General features: G+C 59.7%; 7 protein-coding genes across 7 annotated transcripts; 4 read left to right on the top strand and 3 right to left on the bottom strand.

The window, feature by feature from the left end:
• Positions 1-188: 188 nt before the first annotated feature.
• On the bottom strand, positions 189-675 carry SPRG_20384 (hypothetical protein; the record flags this gene model as incomplete). Its single annotated transcript, XM_012346224.1, has 2 exons — positions 189-611; positions 661-675. 2 exons carry the CDS (start codon positions 673-675, stop codon positions 189-191), a joined length of 438 nt encoding a protein of 145 aa, XP_012201614.1.
• Positions 676-1,087: 412 nt separating this feature from the next.
• On the top strand, positions 1,088-3,187 carry SPRG_20383 (hypothetical protein; the record flags this gene model as incomplete). Its single annotated transcript, XM_012346223.1, has 9 exons — positions 1,088-1,269; positions 1,307-1,369; positions 1,419-1,616; positions 1,665-2,147; positions 2,197-2,353; positions 2,430-2,518; positions 2,572-2,765; positions 2,811-2,914; positions 2,957-3,187. The coding sequence occupies 9 exons, from the start codon at positions 1,088-1,090 to the stop codon at positions 3,185-3,187; spliced, it is 1,701 nt and encodes a 566-aa protein (XP_012201613.1).
• Positions 3,188-5,356: 2,169 nt separating this feature from the next.
• Positions 5,357-6,101, top strand: SPRG_07357 (hypothetical protein; the record flags this gene model as incomplete). The annotated part of the gene is made up of 1 exon (XM_012346144.1): positions 5,357-6,101. The coding sequence occupies one exon, from the start codon at positions 5,357-5,359 to the stop codon at positions 6,029-6,031; it is 675 nt and encodes a 224-aa protein (XP_012201534.1). The 3' UTR covers positions 6,032-6,101.
• Positions 6,102-6,711: 610 nt separating this feature from the next.
• On the bottom strand, positions 6,712-8,422 carry SPRG_07356 (hypothetical protein). The gene is made up of 5 exons (XM_012346143.1): positions 8,355-8,422; positions 8,133-8,296; positions 7,812-8,076; positions 7,320-7,761; positions 6,712-7,275 (listed from the first exon to the last, which is right to left on the bottom strand). The coding sequence occupies exons 1-5, from the start codon at positions 8,376-8,378 to the stop codon at positions 6,770-6,772; spliced, it is 1,401 nt and encodes a 466-aa protein (XP_012201533.1). The 5' UTR covers positions 8,379-8,422; the 3' UTR covers positions 6,712-6,769.
• A 718-nt stretch (positions 8,423-9,140) lies between these two features.
• Positions 9,141-10,271, top strand: SPRG_20382 (hypothetical protein; the record flags this gene model as incomplete). The annotated part of the gene is made up of 7 exons (XM_012346222.1): positions 9,141-9,189; positions 9,244-9,359; positions 9,406-9,581; positions 9,629-9,707; positions 9,755-9,980; positions 10,027-10,088; positions 10,146-10,271. The coding sequence occupies 7 exons, from the start codon at positions 9,141-9,143 to the stop codon at positions 10,269-10,271; spliced, it is 834 nt and encodes a 277-aa protein (XP_012201612.1).
• A 124-nt stretch (positions 10,272-10,395) lies between these two features.
• On the bottom strand, positions 10,396-12,998 carry SPRG_20381 (hypothetical protein; the record flags this gene model as incomplete). The annotated part of the gene is made up of 8 exons (XM_012346221.1): positions 10,396-10,571; positions 10,617-10,872; positions 10,918-11,028; positions 11,107-11,217; positions 11,262-11,510; positions 11,562-11,786; positions 11,848-12,023; positions 12,080-12,998. The coding sequence occupies 8 exons, from the start codon at positions 12,996-12,998 to the stop codon at positions 10,396-10,398; spliced, it is 2,223 nt and encodes a 740-aa protein (XP_012201611.1).
• Positions 12,999-13,322: 324 nt separating this feature from the next.
• Positions 13,323-14,473, top strand: SPRG_20380 (hypothetical protein; the record flags this gene model as incomplete). The annotated part of the gene is made up of 4 exons (XM_012346220.1): positions 13,323-13,762; positions 13,789-13,996; positions 14,046-14,102; positions 14,144-14,473. 4 exons carry the CDS (start codon positions 13,323-13,325, stop codon positions 14,471-14,473), a joined length of 1,035 nt encoding a protein of 344 aa, XP_012201610.1.
• Between the last annotated feature and the right edge of the window lie 1,784 nt (positions 14,474-16,257).

Genomic DNA, 16,257 nt, shown 5'->3' with positions numbered 1-16,257 from the left:
CGTTCGACTGCGCGAGCGAGAGCACCGACTTGAGGCGCTCGACCGCCACATCGAGGTCGCCACGCTGCTTGGCGATGATGCCGAGGCGGATGCGCGCCTCCAGCGCCATGTTGAAAGGGGGCTCGAATCGCAGGACAGCCTACATCGCATTCGATGAGCTTCCTATCAATAGGCCATGGCGACATACGTCAAACGACGTCTTCGGCGTGGTCGAGCGCGCCCGAGCGCTCGTAGAGCTGACCAATGCCAAACCAGAGGGTCGGGTCGCGCTGCGACGCCGGGTTGTTGTACATGGCGTACTGGTACGCGGTATGGGCGTTGGCGAGATCGTTGAGCATCATGTAGCAGTAGCCCAAGTGGCCCCACGCGTCCGTGTTGTTGTTGTGCTCGTTGAGCGAGACGAGGCTTCGGAAGCAGTCGGCGGCCTTGCTGAAGTTCTCGGACTTCTCGTAGCAGCAGCCGATGCTGTAGAGTGCACCCGTGTTGAGGCGATTGTGCGACAGCGCCTTCTCGTACGAGACGAGCATGTTGTCGTCGTCCCCCATCATCTCGGCGATGCGGGCCAGCGTCATCCACGCGTCTTCGTTGCACTGCGACAGCTGACGGCTCACCTACCATGGCCCTGGTAAGGAGGCCCTCACATATAGAGCGTCGTCGTACCGAGCTCTCTTCCATCTTCACCGAGGTCATGTCGTTCGTTGTCTTGTCTCGCTCTCTACTGCCGTACTCGAACCACCCGGCGACCACAGGCAAGAAAAATTTGAACTTTGAAATTCCTCGCTTCTGTTCCCACGCTATTTCTCACTCACACTATTTGACCAAATCCCACCATCCCCAGCAGGTCCATGATGGCGCGCGTCGACAGCTCCCTTGCTTGCATAGCAAAACCAGTATCAAACCTACATTCTGCATGCCCCGTCCACGGCTGGTGTCGCGACACGGTACTACACTATTCACGGTACCGAGCGCGGGCCACCCAAATCAGACTATTTCATGGCAGCCCAGAGCGCCGGATACGTCTATCCGGACGAACCCATCAGGCATATTAATATCACTTGGAGGTTATCCAAACCTCATCTTCGGCAGCATGGCTCCGCGGGTCTGGGTTCGCATGGAGCTCTTCGAGCACTTTGCTCTGCCATTCGCGTCGCGCTGCTTGGCGCAGCTGACGCCAGCGAGCATCAGCGCAGTCGTTGGCGCCTTGCACGCGCTCGAGCTCCCGCCGGCGCCAGCCTTGGGCACTGTCGCCCGACTAATCCCGTCGGAACGGTATCCCGCCGGCCATGGCTCATGCGATTGCGTGTAGGTACGACGCGTGGCAGCAGATCGCGACCGAGGTCTTGCAATGGAAGGAGCTCGAATGCCGCTCGTACGTGGTGTCTGCATGGCGTAGGTGCAGCATTGGACGACGACCGTAGGTTCTGGCTCGTCTTGACAACGGCCCACCGCCACATCCGAGTGCCGAGCGAGGACGCGGAGGCTTACGACGCGTCAGTTCTCGTCGACGAAGACTACTATGCGAAGGAATCTGTCCCGCTCTTCAAGCTCGCCATCTTTTTGTACCTCCACCTGGAGAAACCATCGAAAGCCAAGCCCAAGACGGCCTTTAGCGCCGTGTACGAGCTCCTGCGCGTTAGAACGACGCATGCATCACGACCATGTAGGTGGCACCGCGACGAAGGCACACCGCCGCCGAGTACGCCCAACTCGCCAGGCCCTGCGTCGCCGCACACGATCGGGCTCAAGGACCGGTCCGAGTCGGAAATGCAGTACCTCCATTTTATCCGGGACCACCTCGACACGCTCATTGTGCTCTTGTTCGACGTCCAGCGCGACGGCAACGTGTTTGCTGATATTCTTCTGCGCCCCGAGCAGCTCGACGTCGTCGGCTTCTTGCTCGCGGGCGGCGACTCGTTCGTGCAGCAGCAGTACTACCTGAGCACCATTTACCCGAAATGGGTCCACGGCGCCCAGTACACGAGCAAGCTCTCCAAGTGGCTCAAGAAATACCTCACGCTCAATGACGCTTTGTACCCACCCATTGGGTTTGCATTGACGCCGTCGATGCACTTTCAGCTCCACGGGTCCTTTGATTTGCATGACGGCGGCGACATGGACGACTCGGAAGGCGCGATCCACCTCCAGCGGTACCGCCTCTTCCTCTTTTCTACATGATGACGCGAGAGGTGTGTACAGCCCACTTGTGCTGAGCAACATCGCCAAGTCGACGGTCATCAAGCGCGCCGACGAGATGACGCCGCGCTCGGACGTCACGATCTTTGCCTGCCACGACGCGTTCATTTACATTTTGGGCCCCGTGCGATATCCTTTTCCATACATTGTCGTCTTGTATGTGGACAGGTTGTCGCTGCGGCTTTCTTGACGATATTTCTACGCACGTGTCGATCGTTGCGTGTGCCAACTGCAAGATCGTGCTCGTCCCCAACAACGGCGTGCTCTCGATCGACCGCTGCGAGAGCGTCAAGGTCACGGGCGTCGCCGCACTGCTTCGCGTCCAGTACGTCGCTCGCAATGCTCTGGAATAGATACGAAGACGTCACAACTGTGTAGCAACTGCTTGGATTCGGTCTTCAACGTCTATACACCCCGACGGGGCCTCTTCTCGGGCGACAACCGCGGCCTCGTTGTTGGCCCGTACAACTGCACCTACCCGATGCTCGAGCACCACTTGAGTACGAGTCAGTTTGCTTTTGTGCCGCACACCGCCGGCATGTGGGACAAGCTTCTCAACCTCGCGTCGCCGGGTACGACAGAGTACTCCGAAGCCGTGTCGCCTCACGCAAGTGTAGAAGACGCGACCGAGAAGGACGCCATCGTGCTCCAATCGCCAAGTCAGTTTCTCGACGTGTGCATTCCCGTCAAGATGGACCTTTCGGCGCCAGCAGTCAGCAAGGTCGACGCCTGATGCCACGCGCTGCCTCTCAACGAACCGTAGGCGCCACCGTTGACGCTGCCGCCGCCGTTCGAGGCGGTCGTGCAGCAGCTCCACGCCAACGTCGAGAGTCTTCGCCTTCTCCTCGCCCAAGACGACCTCGAGAGCGCTGGCAAGCGCGCGTTGGAGCAAGCGGTCCAGGCCAAGTTCAAGGAGTGGCTCACGTCGTCGGGCCATGCGCGCGAAGTGCTCGACCTTGTCCAGCTCGAGAAAGCGCGCGACCAAAGCACGTGAAACAGAGGAGCAAAACGACGATTTTACGCTGCGTTTGGAAAACACGGGAACGACCGGAGGTGGGGCACCGCAATGGCTTTTGTAAAAAGGCATTGGTGGGCGAGAGTAAATCGTTGAGGACGAGGTTTTTGGTAAACGTCCCGGCGGTCCAGCCTGGATTGTACATGTACGCTGACGCGGGGTTGATCGACCACATAAACCCACCAGCGTAGCGTTCTTCGAGCATGACGGCCACGAGAAAGTCCGGCATCGTCTTTACTACGTGGGCGTCGTTGGCGTAGAGACCTGGAAACTCGCCGAGGATGACCGCTTCCTTTTGCTTGGCGTTCAAATACAATATCGAGGGATGCAATGGCATCAGCGTCGCCCGGGATGGTAGTCAGTCGGCGAGTGTCGAGCACAAACGACGGGTTGGTATACCAACAGTGTCGATCGAGCGGGTCAGGATCGCACTTTAGATCGAACCGGAGGGCCATCATGGGCGGTGCCACGCCCACAACGTGCTCGACGTCGACGTGCTCTGCGCGGCCACCCAAGAGAGGCAAGCGTAGCCTCAACATGGACGGTGACTGCCAAAAGTGCATCCGGCAGCAGAAGCGCGCCGCAGCAGCCACAACGATCAACGATGTGGACGCGACGACGCTAGCAACCGAGAAACGGCGCTGCGCCGGCTTCGGAACCAAGCTGCCCAAGAACGCCGACTGACATCGTCTCCGAGGCCGCTTCAATGTCATCGACGGCGCACTGCCCCACAAGTGCTGCGACACCAACCTCAACGCCGGCGCACGCTGCATGTGGTGCAATGGACATGTACACAACGCGGGGCGCGTGCTGCGGCAGGCGGGTGTTGTCGTTGGCCAACGTATTCGGATGATGAAATGGACCATCTTGGCCTTATGGGCCACATTTGGCAGATCGTGAGCTTCCCAGTGTATGCGCCCACACCAGAGCCAGACTCCCGTCGAGGTCTCCGATATTTCGCGCTTGCCACGTTACCAGTAGCGCGGGCGTGCACGTGGTCACGAAACTGAACCAGACGCGCCTAAAAGTCGGGTAGTGGCGCATCCCTCGTCGCCGTCGTCTGACCTTGCGCCAGACCCCGAGAGCAAACTTCACGGCGGGGTTTTTGTGTGGACGTCTTGGAGAGCGACGTTCGTTTGTTGTCTGCCACGTGTTGCGAGGTGGTAGGTCCATAGCAAGCACGTGTATTACGCGGGAATGGAGTGTCAACTTTGAGCTCGCCTTTGCGTCGTGTACGATCAGCTAAGAACATGTGGCCAAACGACGTGTCGATGACGCCGCGTGCGTCGTCACCTTGCCGGGGTCGACTGGTACGCAGACAATATTGCGTGCGTCCCGGATATCAAGCGCCTCTTGCCTTCGCTCGCGTTGAAGCTGTCGAAGCTCAAGACCGAGGTATCGCATCGCCAAGGGGAATAGGACGTGGCCAACAACGTCGTTTGAATCATTCTGGCGAGGTCTGCGTTGCTTTGCGTAATATACGACGCTTTAATTGCATTCCTCTACAGCCGCAAACAAAGATCTGCCGCTGCGTCTCTTCGTGGGAGGAATTCCTGCAGAGCCAGAGGCGCCACCCGTCGCCTTGCGGAGGGCCACTGCTTCATTGAGCAGTGCCCCGAGCTTAAACGGGGCTGGAGAGACCTCCACAATGGACAGTGCTGGCGTCTCACGTTCGAAGACCGCGTAGTTTGGTGAAATCTCACACACTCGAGGGTCAGGGGATAGAGCAAGCTCATGTGACACCGGAGATCTCATTCGGAATGTATTTGCTATTGGAAAATGGCACTAGTAGTACGTCGTTTGTCCATCTTGGTGTCAATAGACGCGCAAAACGACTGATTGCCCGGTGCGAATAAATCCATCAAAATCCAGTGTCTATAAATAGCCATAAGAATGGGTGTTTAATTTAATACTCTGGATTTCTCAGGTTGAAGTGGACCCATCGTCGCCAGGCTGAGAAATCACCTGTATGGGTGGCGCAACCAAGCCTAGCTACTCATCTTCGCGCTTGATTTGTAGTTGGACTCAGTTCGACTACTACGCTCTAGCTTTTAGTAATACAAGTGAATACGTGGCTGCGCTTGTTTAGACGCGTGGAATGTGCTGTCCCAAGATCAACTTCAAGTCGTGTTCGCTTCTGATTGGCTCATGCGCCGGCTTTGCTACAGCGACGACCACTTTTGGATTTGCTTTCAAGATGGACGACTACAAGAACCACCCGCTGCGCCACAAGATGCGCGTGCTGGCGACAGCGAGACCGAGGAAGACCGGATGCTCCAAGGCCAGCTCTACTACGGCGGGTGCCCGGTCCTGATGGCCAAGCGCGTCACGGCGCGCAAGCTCTGGTCGCAGCTCAACAAGCTCGACGACGTGGATGCGACGGACCCCGCCCGCCTCGCGCTCTTGCGTGAGCTTCTTGGGTCCATGGGCCAAGACGTCGCGATCGAGTCGCCGTTCCGGTGCGACTACGGGAACAACATCGTTCTCGGATCCAACTGCTTCATCAACTACAACTGCACGATCCTCGACTGCAACAAGGTCACGCTCGGCGACAACGTGCTCATTGCGCCCAACGTCTCGATCTACACGGCCACGCACCCGACCGACGCCAAGTTGCGCCACGACTGGGGCCCCGAGCTCGCCTATCCCGTGACCATTGGCAACGACGTCTGGATCGGCGGCAACGCCGTGATTTTGCCTGGCGTCACCATCGGGGACGGCGCCGTCATTGGCGCCGGTGCCGTTGTCACCAAGGATGTCCCGCCGTACGTCGTCGTTGGTGGCACGCCGGCGCGGATCATCAAGCATCTTGACAAGCCGTAATGTCGGCCGTCGCGTCGTGTGTAACAGCAACATGTGTTTACGTGCAGCATCAGTCTCACATGGGTCTGGGCGTCCATCGCATGATGATAGCACGAGCTTTTAAGAGATACTGCAGGCCCATGCACGCTGGGAGAGGAAATGGCATGCATTGCATCGTTTGTTTGAGGCCACACCAAGGAGCAAATGGAAGCACCTCGGGTGGCACGGCTCCGTAGCCAAGTGATCACGTGGTTTCGACATCGACCAACGCGGCGTGGACGTATTGGCCTCCACCGTTTATCATCCGCTCAAACGAGAGACGGGTCGTGCCGATTGGAGCTACAGTGAGGGCTTGGTCGCATCACTGAACCAGAATTTAGGACCAACCACATGCTGCAGTGCTGACGGGGACGCCCAAGAGGGTGTTCATGGACTCCCTTGTCCTCGATCGTGCGCAAGCCGTTGACCAAGACGCAGTAGAGACTGACACCCAGGACGGTTGCAGAAGTCGGGTGGTCGGCTGCGTAAAGGTGCACGACGCGAGCGAGCCAGGTCCAACTTCTCGGAGTCATTGCACTTTCTGCCATTTCCCAGCCGTCGTAGGAGATCTCCGAGCCGTAGTCGGAGATTGAGATGACCACTGACCTGAGCATGACGTGGCACGCATAGCGTTCTCTGTAATGGTTGCCGATGGAACGCATAGTAGCAATGATGATTTGAGTTAGGAGTTAAAAAAACAGGAGTGGTGTCGCGAGCGCTCTACTTTTTCCGGCCCTTGAATTTGTTGAAGGTCGCGCGGGCGCCCTTCTTGGCCGGAAAGTCCTTCTTCTTGCCGCCAAAGGCCTTGCCCATCGGCTTCTTCCCCGTCGGCTTGCCACTCGGCTTGCCACTCGGCTTGTCGGTCGACTTGTCGGTCGGCGGCTTGCGGTCGTTGAACTTGCGCTTGCCGGCCATGGGCGACTTCTTCTCGGCGACCTTGCGGTCCGAAAACATGTACGCATCCGGCTCTTCGCCGACGGCTTGGCGATAGTACTCGGCGTCTTCGAGGTCCGAGACATCTTCCGTGTTGGCGTACTGCTGCAAGAGGCGGCGCTTGGTGTGCACGTCGACGCCCTTCTTGTCGGCCTTGGCCTTCTTCTTGGCTTCCTTCGCGTCCGTCTTGGCCTGGACGTTGGCGGCCTGCTCTTCGCGGCGCTTGCGCTTGAGCGCGTTCTCCATGTCCTTGCGGGCCTTGATCTTGGCCGCTTCCTCCGGCGTCTTTTGCACTAGAAAGAAGCATCAGGTTTACAGTTCCAACGACACGACGTACCGAACGCGTGGTACAGAATGTCGCCGTCGCACACGCCCTTCTCGACCTTGACGAGCTTGAGCGTGAGGCGCGGGCCGACTTCGGCGAGGCGCACCGCGCTCTTCTCGCTCTTCGTGTTGCCGCGGCCGCGGAACTTGTCGGGCAGCACAATGTGCGCCGACTCGTCGTCGACCTCGCTATCGGACGTCATGCCCGTCTGCGCGTTCCCAAACACAAAGTCCGAGATGTCTTCGACGTTGCCGAGGTTCGGGACCTTGGACTTGACGAGCGTCTTGACGCTCTTGGAGAGACCGAGCGGCGCGGCGCGGATGACGTACTGACGGAACTCGACGTGGCCCGTCTCCTTGTCGTAGTGGAAGAGCACGACGCGGCGGCAGTCGGCGAGCGCGATCGTCTGCACATCAATGGCCGGAAACATGTTTTGGAACGTCACATTGAGCAGCTACACCGCAGGAAGATGAGAGACGAGATGGACAAGAGGATACGATCTACCTTGACATGGTCCTCGGCGCCGGTAAAGTTGTTGAGCACGACGAGCGGCGACGTCTTGAAGGCGAGCGACGCATCGACGGGGCGCTTCTGGATCGAGTGGATGTGCTTCATGAGCGAGTAGCCGACGACCTTGAACGAGAGCGTGGGGCCGCGCGGGAGGCGCACGAGCTTCATGTTCGTGCCCGCGTCCGTGTGGCTAAAGGCGAGGAAGTGCGAGACACCGAGCGGCGCCGCAACGTGCACGAAATCTTGGATTGTGTTTTTGCTACGACGAGAGCGCGGTGAGCCACGTGCGACGCAGGTACAGAAGGATGCATCTACCGCTTCTCGCGCAGCTTGTCGGCCGTGTACGGCAGCATGACCTGGCGCATGTCCTGGACGAGGTTGATGACACAGCCCGGCGCTTTGCCCATCTTGAAGACGAAGCTCTTGGGCGTGTTCTCGTAGTCTTCCGTGCCCGCATTGGCGTGCGTACGGGTCTTCTTCTACACAGAGAGGGCGTGCATGAGCCATGGCCCATGGTTGGCTGCAGCGGCGACGTACGCGACGGCCGGCCTTGCGTGGCATCTTCCTCTAGCTGCGTTCGACTGGATAGGAGACAAACAAGAAGCTAAGTGCCAAGCGCGAGCTGTCCGGATACGCCCATTCGGTTGGTAATCATTGGGTGTCCATCCGGATGACTGCAGCACTTGGTGTTTGTATAAGCTTCAATATGTGTTGCTGCAGGTCATATATCATATGTGAAAGGTTTGTGGCGAGAAATAGTGTATGTATAAGGACCAGAAATAGAGTAACCGATGGGAAGCGCAACCTGGCTCGCCGGCCTTGCCGTCGCGACGTGCTGCCACGTAGCGCTTGGCGTGGGCTACCACAGTCCGTGGGTCAATGCGACCGTCAATGGGAACGTAGTCCGGCTCGAGCTCTCGACGCGCTTCCGAGGCGTGATCCTCTACGCCGACGTCGACGAGTCGGCGTACATGAGCGTGAGCCTTGGCCTTGGCACCGTGACCGCAGATGACGTCGTCGCCAAGGTCGCTGACGCCCAGCTCTTTGAAAAGTAAGCGCTCTCTCCATCATATGTACGTCTCGAACCACTACCCACGGACAGGCGGTGGAACGCGTCGGGGCTTCTTGGCATGGGGCTCGTGTCCTCGCCGCAGCCCGGCTGGCCGTTCCCAGGCGACCTCGTGCTGCAGTACAGCGGCATGGATCCGACGACAGGCGCCGCGAATGCAACGCTTCGTCCTGCGTCGTCGCCAGGTACGACATCCTAGAGTGTGCTTTTCGCTCACGCGACCAGAGGACGACACATGGACGTGGTCTGAGTCGATGAACGTCGTGCATGACTTTTACTACAAGCGCCGAACGTCCTTTACAGGTAATACGACTGCTCTCTCCGCAGAATCGCAGCGCGATTATGACCTGGGTACAGTGCACAACGCGACGGTCTGCGGCGTGCCGTTGACGCAGCCGTCGTCGTCGTACTGGGCCGCCCACGTGGACTTTGAGGTGCCCTGCCTCGTCTTGCCCAAAGAGTTTTACACCTCGGTGAGCATATTCCTTGTATCTTCGTATCGATGTCGAATCGTGGTAGCTTGTGACGTGGGCACCGCTCGAGTACAACGCGTCGGCCAACCTCACGCAGCTGCGCCACAACGTGTCCCTGCACGAGCTGCCGTCGCTCTCGTTTCAGGCCGGGTACGGTTTTCCGACGCTCACGCTGCCGCTCGCAGCGTTGGCGCTCAACGTCTCGACGGGCTCCACCCCCCAGTACGCTTATTTTCCCAGTCGACGATCGGCAAGATATCGCTGTCTAGGTTGTGCCTACAAAAGTCGACGAGCATTATCAACCGCATTCTCGAGCACCAGATTGTCCTCGAAGAAGACGACATTTTTGTACCTGCAAGAGTGGACATGTGGAGTGGCGTCTGATGTTATATTAGACCAAAGAGATTGGTGGCATTGCGTTCGTGCCCGACATGTACCAATCGCCCATCATCTTTGGCGCCATGGTGCTCCAGCACCTGCCGACGCTGCTGAGCGACACACACAAGCAAGTGGGCTTTGTCCAGATGCCGGTGGTGTCGCCGCCGAAGCCTCCGGTCTGCACCGTGCCTGTCGCCTGCAGAGGCCAGCAGACGTACGACCAACCCACCAACACATGCAAAGGTACTAGGCTTGGATGCGCTCGAGGCACCAACAACGAGATGGGTAGACCCCAACTGCGACCTTGTCTACTACCACGAGCTCGACGACGCCACGAAGACGTGTGTTCCGGTACCCAACCTTCCGACTACAAGAATTCGACAGGGTCGAGCAACAACGATCGCGTAGGTCGCGCAATGGCAGTGGGTCGCGACGTGTCTCATCGCGGGCTTCATCGCGTTGGAAGTCTACCTCGACCGCAGCCGTCGGCGTCTCGCCGAGACGACATTGGCCGACGCCGAGGGTTCATCGTGAGCTAACCTGCGTGTACGCAGAGGAAACAGTATACAGTGCATGATGGTATGATGTTGATTGTAAGCTGATGTCGTCGTCGTTGAGGGATCCAGGCGGATGTACTACTGCGTGGAAGCTCCTTCCCTTACTGCTTGCCGAGCGAGAAGCCTGGTCGACCGATCGGGATGGACTTGACCTTGTTGACGTTGGACGTGTCGATGGCCTTGCCGGCCTTTTGCTCGTTGAGCTGCAACTGCACATGGATGCTGGAGCTCTGCTTGAGGAGCTCTCGGATCGCAATTGTCGCATAGCTCGACGACTCTACACATCTTTGACAATGGTGTCCACAAAGAAGCGAGGACGTACGGAGGATGAACTCGAGGCAGATGGCCTTGAACTTGCCGTTCGGGAGCGACGGGACCGTCGGGCGGTTCAAGAGGACGTCGACTTCGGACGGCAAGAGCGGGATCGTCTCGTCGTCGTAGCGCTTGATTTCGTGGCGCACTTGCTGCGGCTTGCGCAAAATGTGGCGGTACGAGCCCGGGAGGTTGTACTCGGGCGACTGGTCTTTCCGAAGCGACTCGAAATTCACGCCGTCTTGGGTCGCGCAGCGGCTGTAGACCTACCGCATCCATCGTTATAACGTCCGAAAGGGCAGCGACGGTACCTCGGCCACGGTGTTTTTGGGCAGCAGCGTCGAGTAGCCGTGCACGGGCAGCACCACGTCTTCGATCGAGTACTCGCCAATGTTGTCTTCGGTCACAAAGATGATGTCGCTCTCGACAAAGCGCCGCCGCTTCTTGCTCGGCTGCGCCTCGTCCTTGGCTTCGACTTCAGCTTCCGGGTCCAACTCGACGTCACCCCGTAGCACCATGTCTCCAATGACGGGCGCCGTGTTGGAGTAGTGGCTCAAGCGGTAGCTCGCGGCTTCGTTCCAGATGTAACTCTGGTACGCGTGCGTATAAATCTAGAGCAAGAATTTGAAAAGGCGACTCAATCAGATGGACAGACCATGCGGAGCTTGGTCGGGATGTTGCGGATCGCGCGCTCGTACGCGTCGAGGCCGTGGCGCGAAAAGCCTTGGAGCACCGCGTTCTCGGCGACGAGGAAGGGCGGGAACATGCGCAGAGCTGCGTCCACGTCCTTGTACTGCTGAAAGTGCACGCGCGCCTCGCGGATCTTGCTCGCATCGCCGTCTTTCGGGCCAAGGATGAGGTCCACGACGCCCTTGAAGTCTTTTCGCAGCATGGCGCGACCGACCTAGTACCATAACTCCATGGTATACATACCAATGTATGGAGAAAACGCTACCGTGTGGGACGGAATCGACTTGGTGCCAAAGCGCTGCAAGCCAAAGTAGTTGACAAAACCCATGTTGGTCCACGCGTGGACGGCGGCCGCAATGTCGTCGTCCGAGACGTCGTCGGGGATGTTGCGGAGCACGAGACCAAACTGGTTGCCGTAGAGGTCGCCGAGCGTGAGTGGGTCGTTCACATAGCTAAAGTTGCCGACAAGGAACGCGTACATGTCGTAGTTCTTGCCGTAGCTCTTGTGCTACATCCACATGGAAACTGTCATGTCACAACATACGACGTACGTTGTTGATGCGCGCAATGGTCTCGCGCGGCACCTTGTACGCCGTGACCCACTGCGTCGTGAGGCCGCGCTTGTCCTTCGTGCCCGCATACGTAAACACGCCGTCGTTCAAGTGCAAGATCTTGGCCATGTGCTGCATCGCCTCGACGGTCTCTTTGTTTTCTTGTACATGATAAACTAGATGACAATATTTTCCATCGTCAGACACCCGTTTGGTGGACTTGTACTCGTACAGAGAGACGTACGGCGGTTGTGCGGCCAGTTGGCGTCGGTCCTACTGGAGCGGTGGTCCATGTCCTTGCGCTTCCCACCGTTCTTGGTGAGCGGCCGGAGGCGGATGACGGTCGCCGCGTCATTGCCAGCCTCGGACGTGGTGTCGGCGACGACGAGCTCCTTCCCGTACTCGCGAATGAGCCCGTGGAGCGCGGTTCGGTCGTCCTTCTTCTCGAGCGGCTGGAAATGGTACACGAGCTCGGCCTTGGCGGTCGCATCGGTCGTCGCAATCACTTGGTGCAAGAATGCGTCGAGCTTGGTCGCCTCCGCAGCGTCGAGCGCGGACGCGACCTCGGCGACGAAGAGCTTTGCTTGGCGCTTGGCCGCATACGACGCACCGTTCTCGCGGTTCGCAACAAAGAGCTCGACAAGACGCTTGGAGAGCACGTCAAAGATGCTCTCGAGGCCCGACGACGCGCTCGGGAGGTCGCTCGTCGTTTCGAGGTACCGGTGCTGCTTGGAGGCCGTCGACTTGGCGAACGACAGGCCGAGGTAGCGCTCCATCGCGTCAAACAAGAGCGTGTGCACGGTGCGGTTCTTCTTGCCTTGCGGCGGCAGCTCGAGCTCGGTCAGGCGTGCAATGTCGTTGCCATTCATGGCCACTTCGCGCACGATAAAGTCCGAGAAGCGCTGCTTGACGATGCCATTGAAGCCCTTGCGGTCGTTGACGAACACCTTGATGCCGACCTCGGTCTCGTCGACGCTGCTCGCAACCGCGTCGTTGTAGCCTTCTTGGCGAAACCACGGCACGTCGCCGCGACCGCCACCACGACCGCCACCGCGGCCGCCACGGAAGCCACCGCCGCGGCCACGGCCACGACCGCCGCGACCACCGCCACGGCCTCCTCGAGAGTTGTTGCTGTTGTTGTTGCTGCTCATGCTAGTATCGACAGAGGTACTACTCAACGCGCGGACAAGACTGGGCAGTAGGCGAGGCTTGAGAACCGTTCGGGCGAGCATCCAAATAGATCACACCAACCAATTGGTCGCGACCAATGGCATCGCGTGGAATGTTCGGTAGGTCCCCCCACCCGGTACTACATACATTGAGGGTCGTGTTTCTGACGCGGGGGCCAAAAAAACGATGGAAAGATATTCGCCGATTGGCAGCATGGAGACCACAGGAAGCGAAGGGGCCGGAAGCGGTCGCTCAAGCACAAGCAGACGTCCGAGAGCGGGCCGCCGACACCGCCCGTGAATCCGATGACGAAGGGCAAGGCCAAGGACGAGGCCGCGATGAAGGACCTCCTCGCGAGCAAAATCGCGCGGCTCCAGGTCGGCGACGACGGCCTCGACGTCGACATGAGTGGCATCTTCTCCGACAGCACGCTCGTCGAGAGGAGCGTGCAAGCGTGGCAAGACAGCTTGGAGAGCGGCGAGATCCTACGCATGGAGACGACCGTCGGCCAGCTGCTCAGCCACCTCGCGGCGGTCCACAAGAAAGTCGGCGAGGTCCACGCCAAGTTTATCGTCTCGCGCGAGCAGCTCACAGCGTCCCAAGACGCGCTCCAGAAGGTCTCGTCGACGAAAGGCAAGCTCGAGCAGCTCTGCCGCGAACTCCAGAAGCAGAACAAGACGATCATTTCCGAGTCGCGCAAGATGGCCGAGGACGAAGACGCCAAGCGCAAGCAGCTCTCGGCACAGTTCCAAAGACCATTGAAGAAGTGAGCGTCAAAATGGAGCAGCAGGGCAAAGACTACGTCGCGTCGCTCCACGAGAACGAGGCGTTGCAGACCAAGCTCAAGACGTTCCTCGCACAGTACGAAGTCCGCGAGGAGCACTTTGCGCACCAGCTCCAGGCCAAAGACCTCACGGTACAGCTTGCCGAAGCCAAGCTCAAGCACCAAGTCGAGCTCACCAACCGCGAAGCCGAAAAGGTGCTATCGTCCTTCCTACTTGTAGCATGACGCTTCACGCACATGGTAGGTGCAATTGACGCTCGAGAAGGCGCAGCAAATCGCAGCCCGCGAGGCCGCGCTCCAGGTACCTTCAAGACGTGCGATGCAGCATCAAATCGGTTCTAGGAACAACTGGGCGCGTACTCGGAAAAGTTTGACACTGTCCAAGATACGCTCTCGAAGAGCAACACGATGTTTGTGACCTTGCGCTCGGAGATGGACAAGATGTCCAAGCACATCAAGCGCCTCGAGAAGGAGAACGGGACGCTCAAGAAGAAGTGCGACGAGTACGACTCGGGGGCGATCGAGGCCCTCCAAGAGCGCGTCCAGACGGCCGAGGACGCCAAGCGCCAAGCCGACAAAATCCAGAAGCTCGAAGGACTCTGCCGCATGCTCCAAGACGAACGCAAGCGTCTCAAGGAAGCGGCGTCGCTGGACACGGCCGTCGGGTCCTAAGCGCGACGACCTCGAGACCCCACTGTCTTTGTTAATAGCAACGTTTGTGTGAATTTGCCGCCGGCGTCAAAAGCGTGTGAGGATATCGTCCGGCTTGAGGTCAACGCCTCGGGCTCCATCCACGCCTGTCTTCACAGAGTCACGGGTCGAGCGCCCACAGGTCGAAAGGTTGACGTCGACTCTACGTGGCAGCCGCCGTCGGATATTCGATCCACCGTCGGAGAGGTCCCGCCGTCGGAGCCGATGGATGCTCTCATCTCGACCGCGACGGTCACAACTCGACTTGCCATGGTACGCTCGGACGCTTCCCCCCATATCACGCCGCTGGTCGTCATCGGTGCGGGCCCCCATGCGCTGGCGCTCGTCTTGACTCTGCTCGAAGAAGACAGCGCGAGCGAGTTTACGGAAACCGAAGCCGCGATGCTCTCGTTTTGGCGCAAGAAGCGTCTCGCGCCGCAGCGTCCGAGCATTCGCCACCAGCTGCGCGTCCTCGATCCGTCGGGCGACTGGTGCGCGAACTGGAACGCCAACTTTGAGCTCTTTGGCATCTCGCACCTCCGGTCGCCTCTGAGTGTGCACTTGGACCCGCTTCGGCCCGAGGGGCTCCGGGACTTTGCCACGTCGACGCACTCGGTGGTGGCGCCGCCGCCCACCAACATCCGCTTCAACAAGCGCAACAAGGCGTTCGCGTCGCAGACGTCCATGTTTAGCGAGAACGACCGGAGCTTCTTTGGGTGCCCGCGCCAAGACCTCTTTGCCGCCCACAATCGGATGCTCGTCCAGCAGTACAAGCTCGAGACCATCGTCGAGGCAAAGCGCGCCATCTCGATCGTACCCGTCTTCTCGAGCACCGAGGCCGCGCCCTCGTCCTTTGAAGTCCACTGCGCCTCCGGCGAGATCGTCCGCGCGGCCAAAGTCGTCGTCGCTGTCGGCACGCAGCGCCTTCCGCGGCGGCCCTCCTGGTCGCTACCGTGCCGCCGCACGTTCCACAGCGCTGACCTCGTCGCCCAAGGCCCGTCCGTCGTGCAAGCGCGGTATGCAGCGACGCGGCCGCGCGTGCTCATTGTCGGCGGAGGGTTGACGTCCGTGCACTTGGCCAAGCAGGCGCTGCGCTGGGGCGCGACGCACGTGACGCTGCTCACGCGGTCGCCGCACCTGCGCGTGCAGCCGTACGATGTGCCCCTCGAGTGGCTCTCGCCCACGCTGCGCGACAAGATGCGCGCGGCCTTCTTCGCCGAAGCGGATGCCGACGCTCGCCTCGCGCGCCTCAAGCAGGCCCGCGGCCGCGGCTCGGTCACGCAAGCGGCCATGGACCAGCTCACGGCCGTCGCGACACCCGAGACGTTTACGCACATGGGTGGCACGACCGTCGTCGCTGTCGAGGAGGTCGACGGTCGGCTCCGGATCACGCTCTCGTCCGACCAGTTGCCGCTCGTCGCGGACGAGATCATTTTGGCCACGGGGTCGGACGTCGATGCGGCCCGCGACCCGCTCTTCCGCGAGCTCCTTCCGCTGGGCGTGACGACGACCGGGGGGTTTCCGAACGTGGACGAAGACCTCCGCATTGCGCGCGACGTGGATGTGTTTCTCATGGGCGGGTATGCGTCGCTGCGGCTGGGGCCTACGGCCGGCAATCTCATGGGCGGGCGCGCGGGCGCCAACCTCCTCTCGGACGTCCTCCTCGACGACCTCTTGCCGCCCATCGAGCAAACGACGCACCACCATGTCCGCTGTCTCTGCGGCAAAGAAAACATGTACGACCTCCTCCTGTAGCAAAGTCTTAA

Source organism: Saprolegnia parasitica, assembly GCF_000151545.1.
Source record: "Saprolegnia parasitica CBS 223.65 unplaced genomic scaffold supercont2.27, whole genome shotgun sequence".
NCBI classification, from domain to species: domain Eukaryota; phylum Oomycota; class Saprolegniomycetes; order Saprolegniales; family Saprolegniaceae; genus Saprolegnia; species Saprolegnia parasitica.
This window is presented reverse-complemented; position numbering and strand designations above follow the sequence as displayed.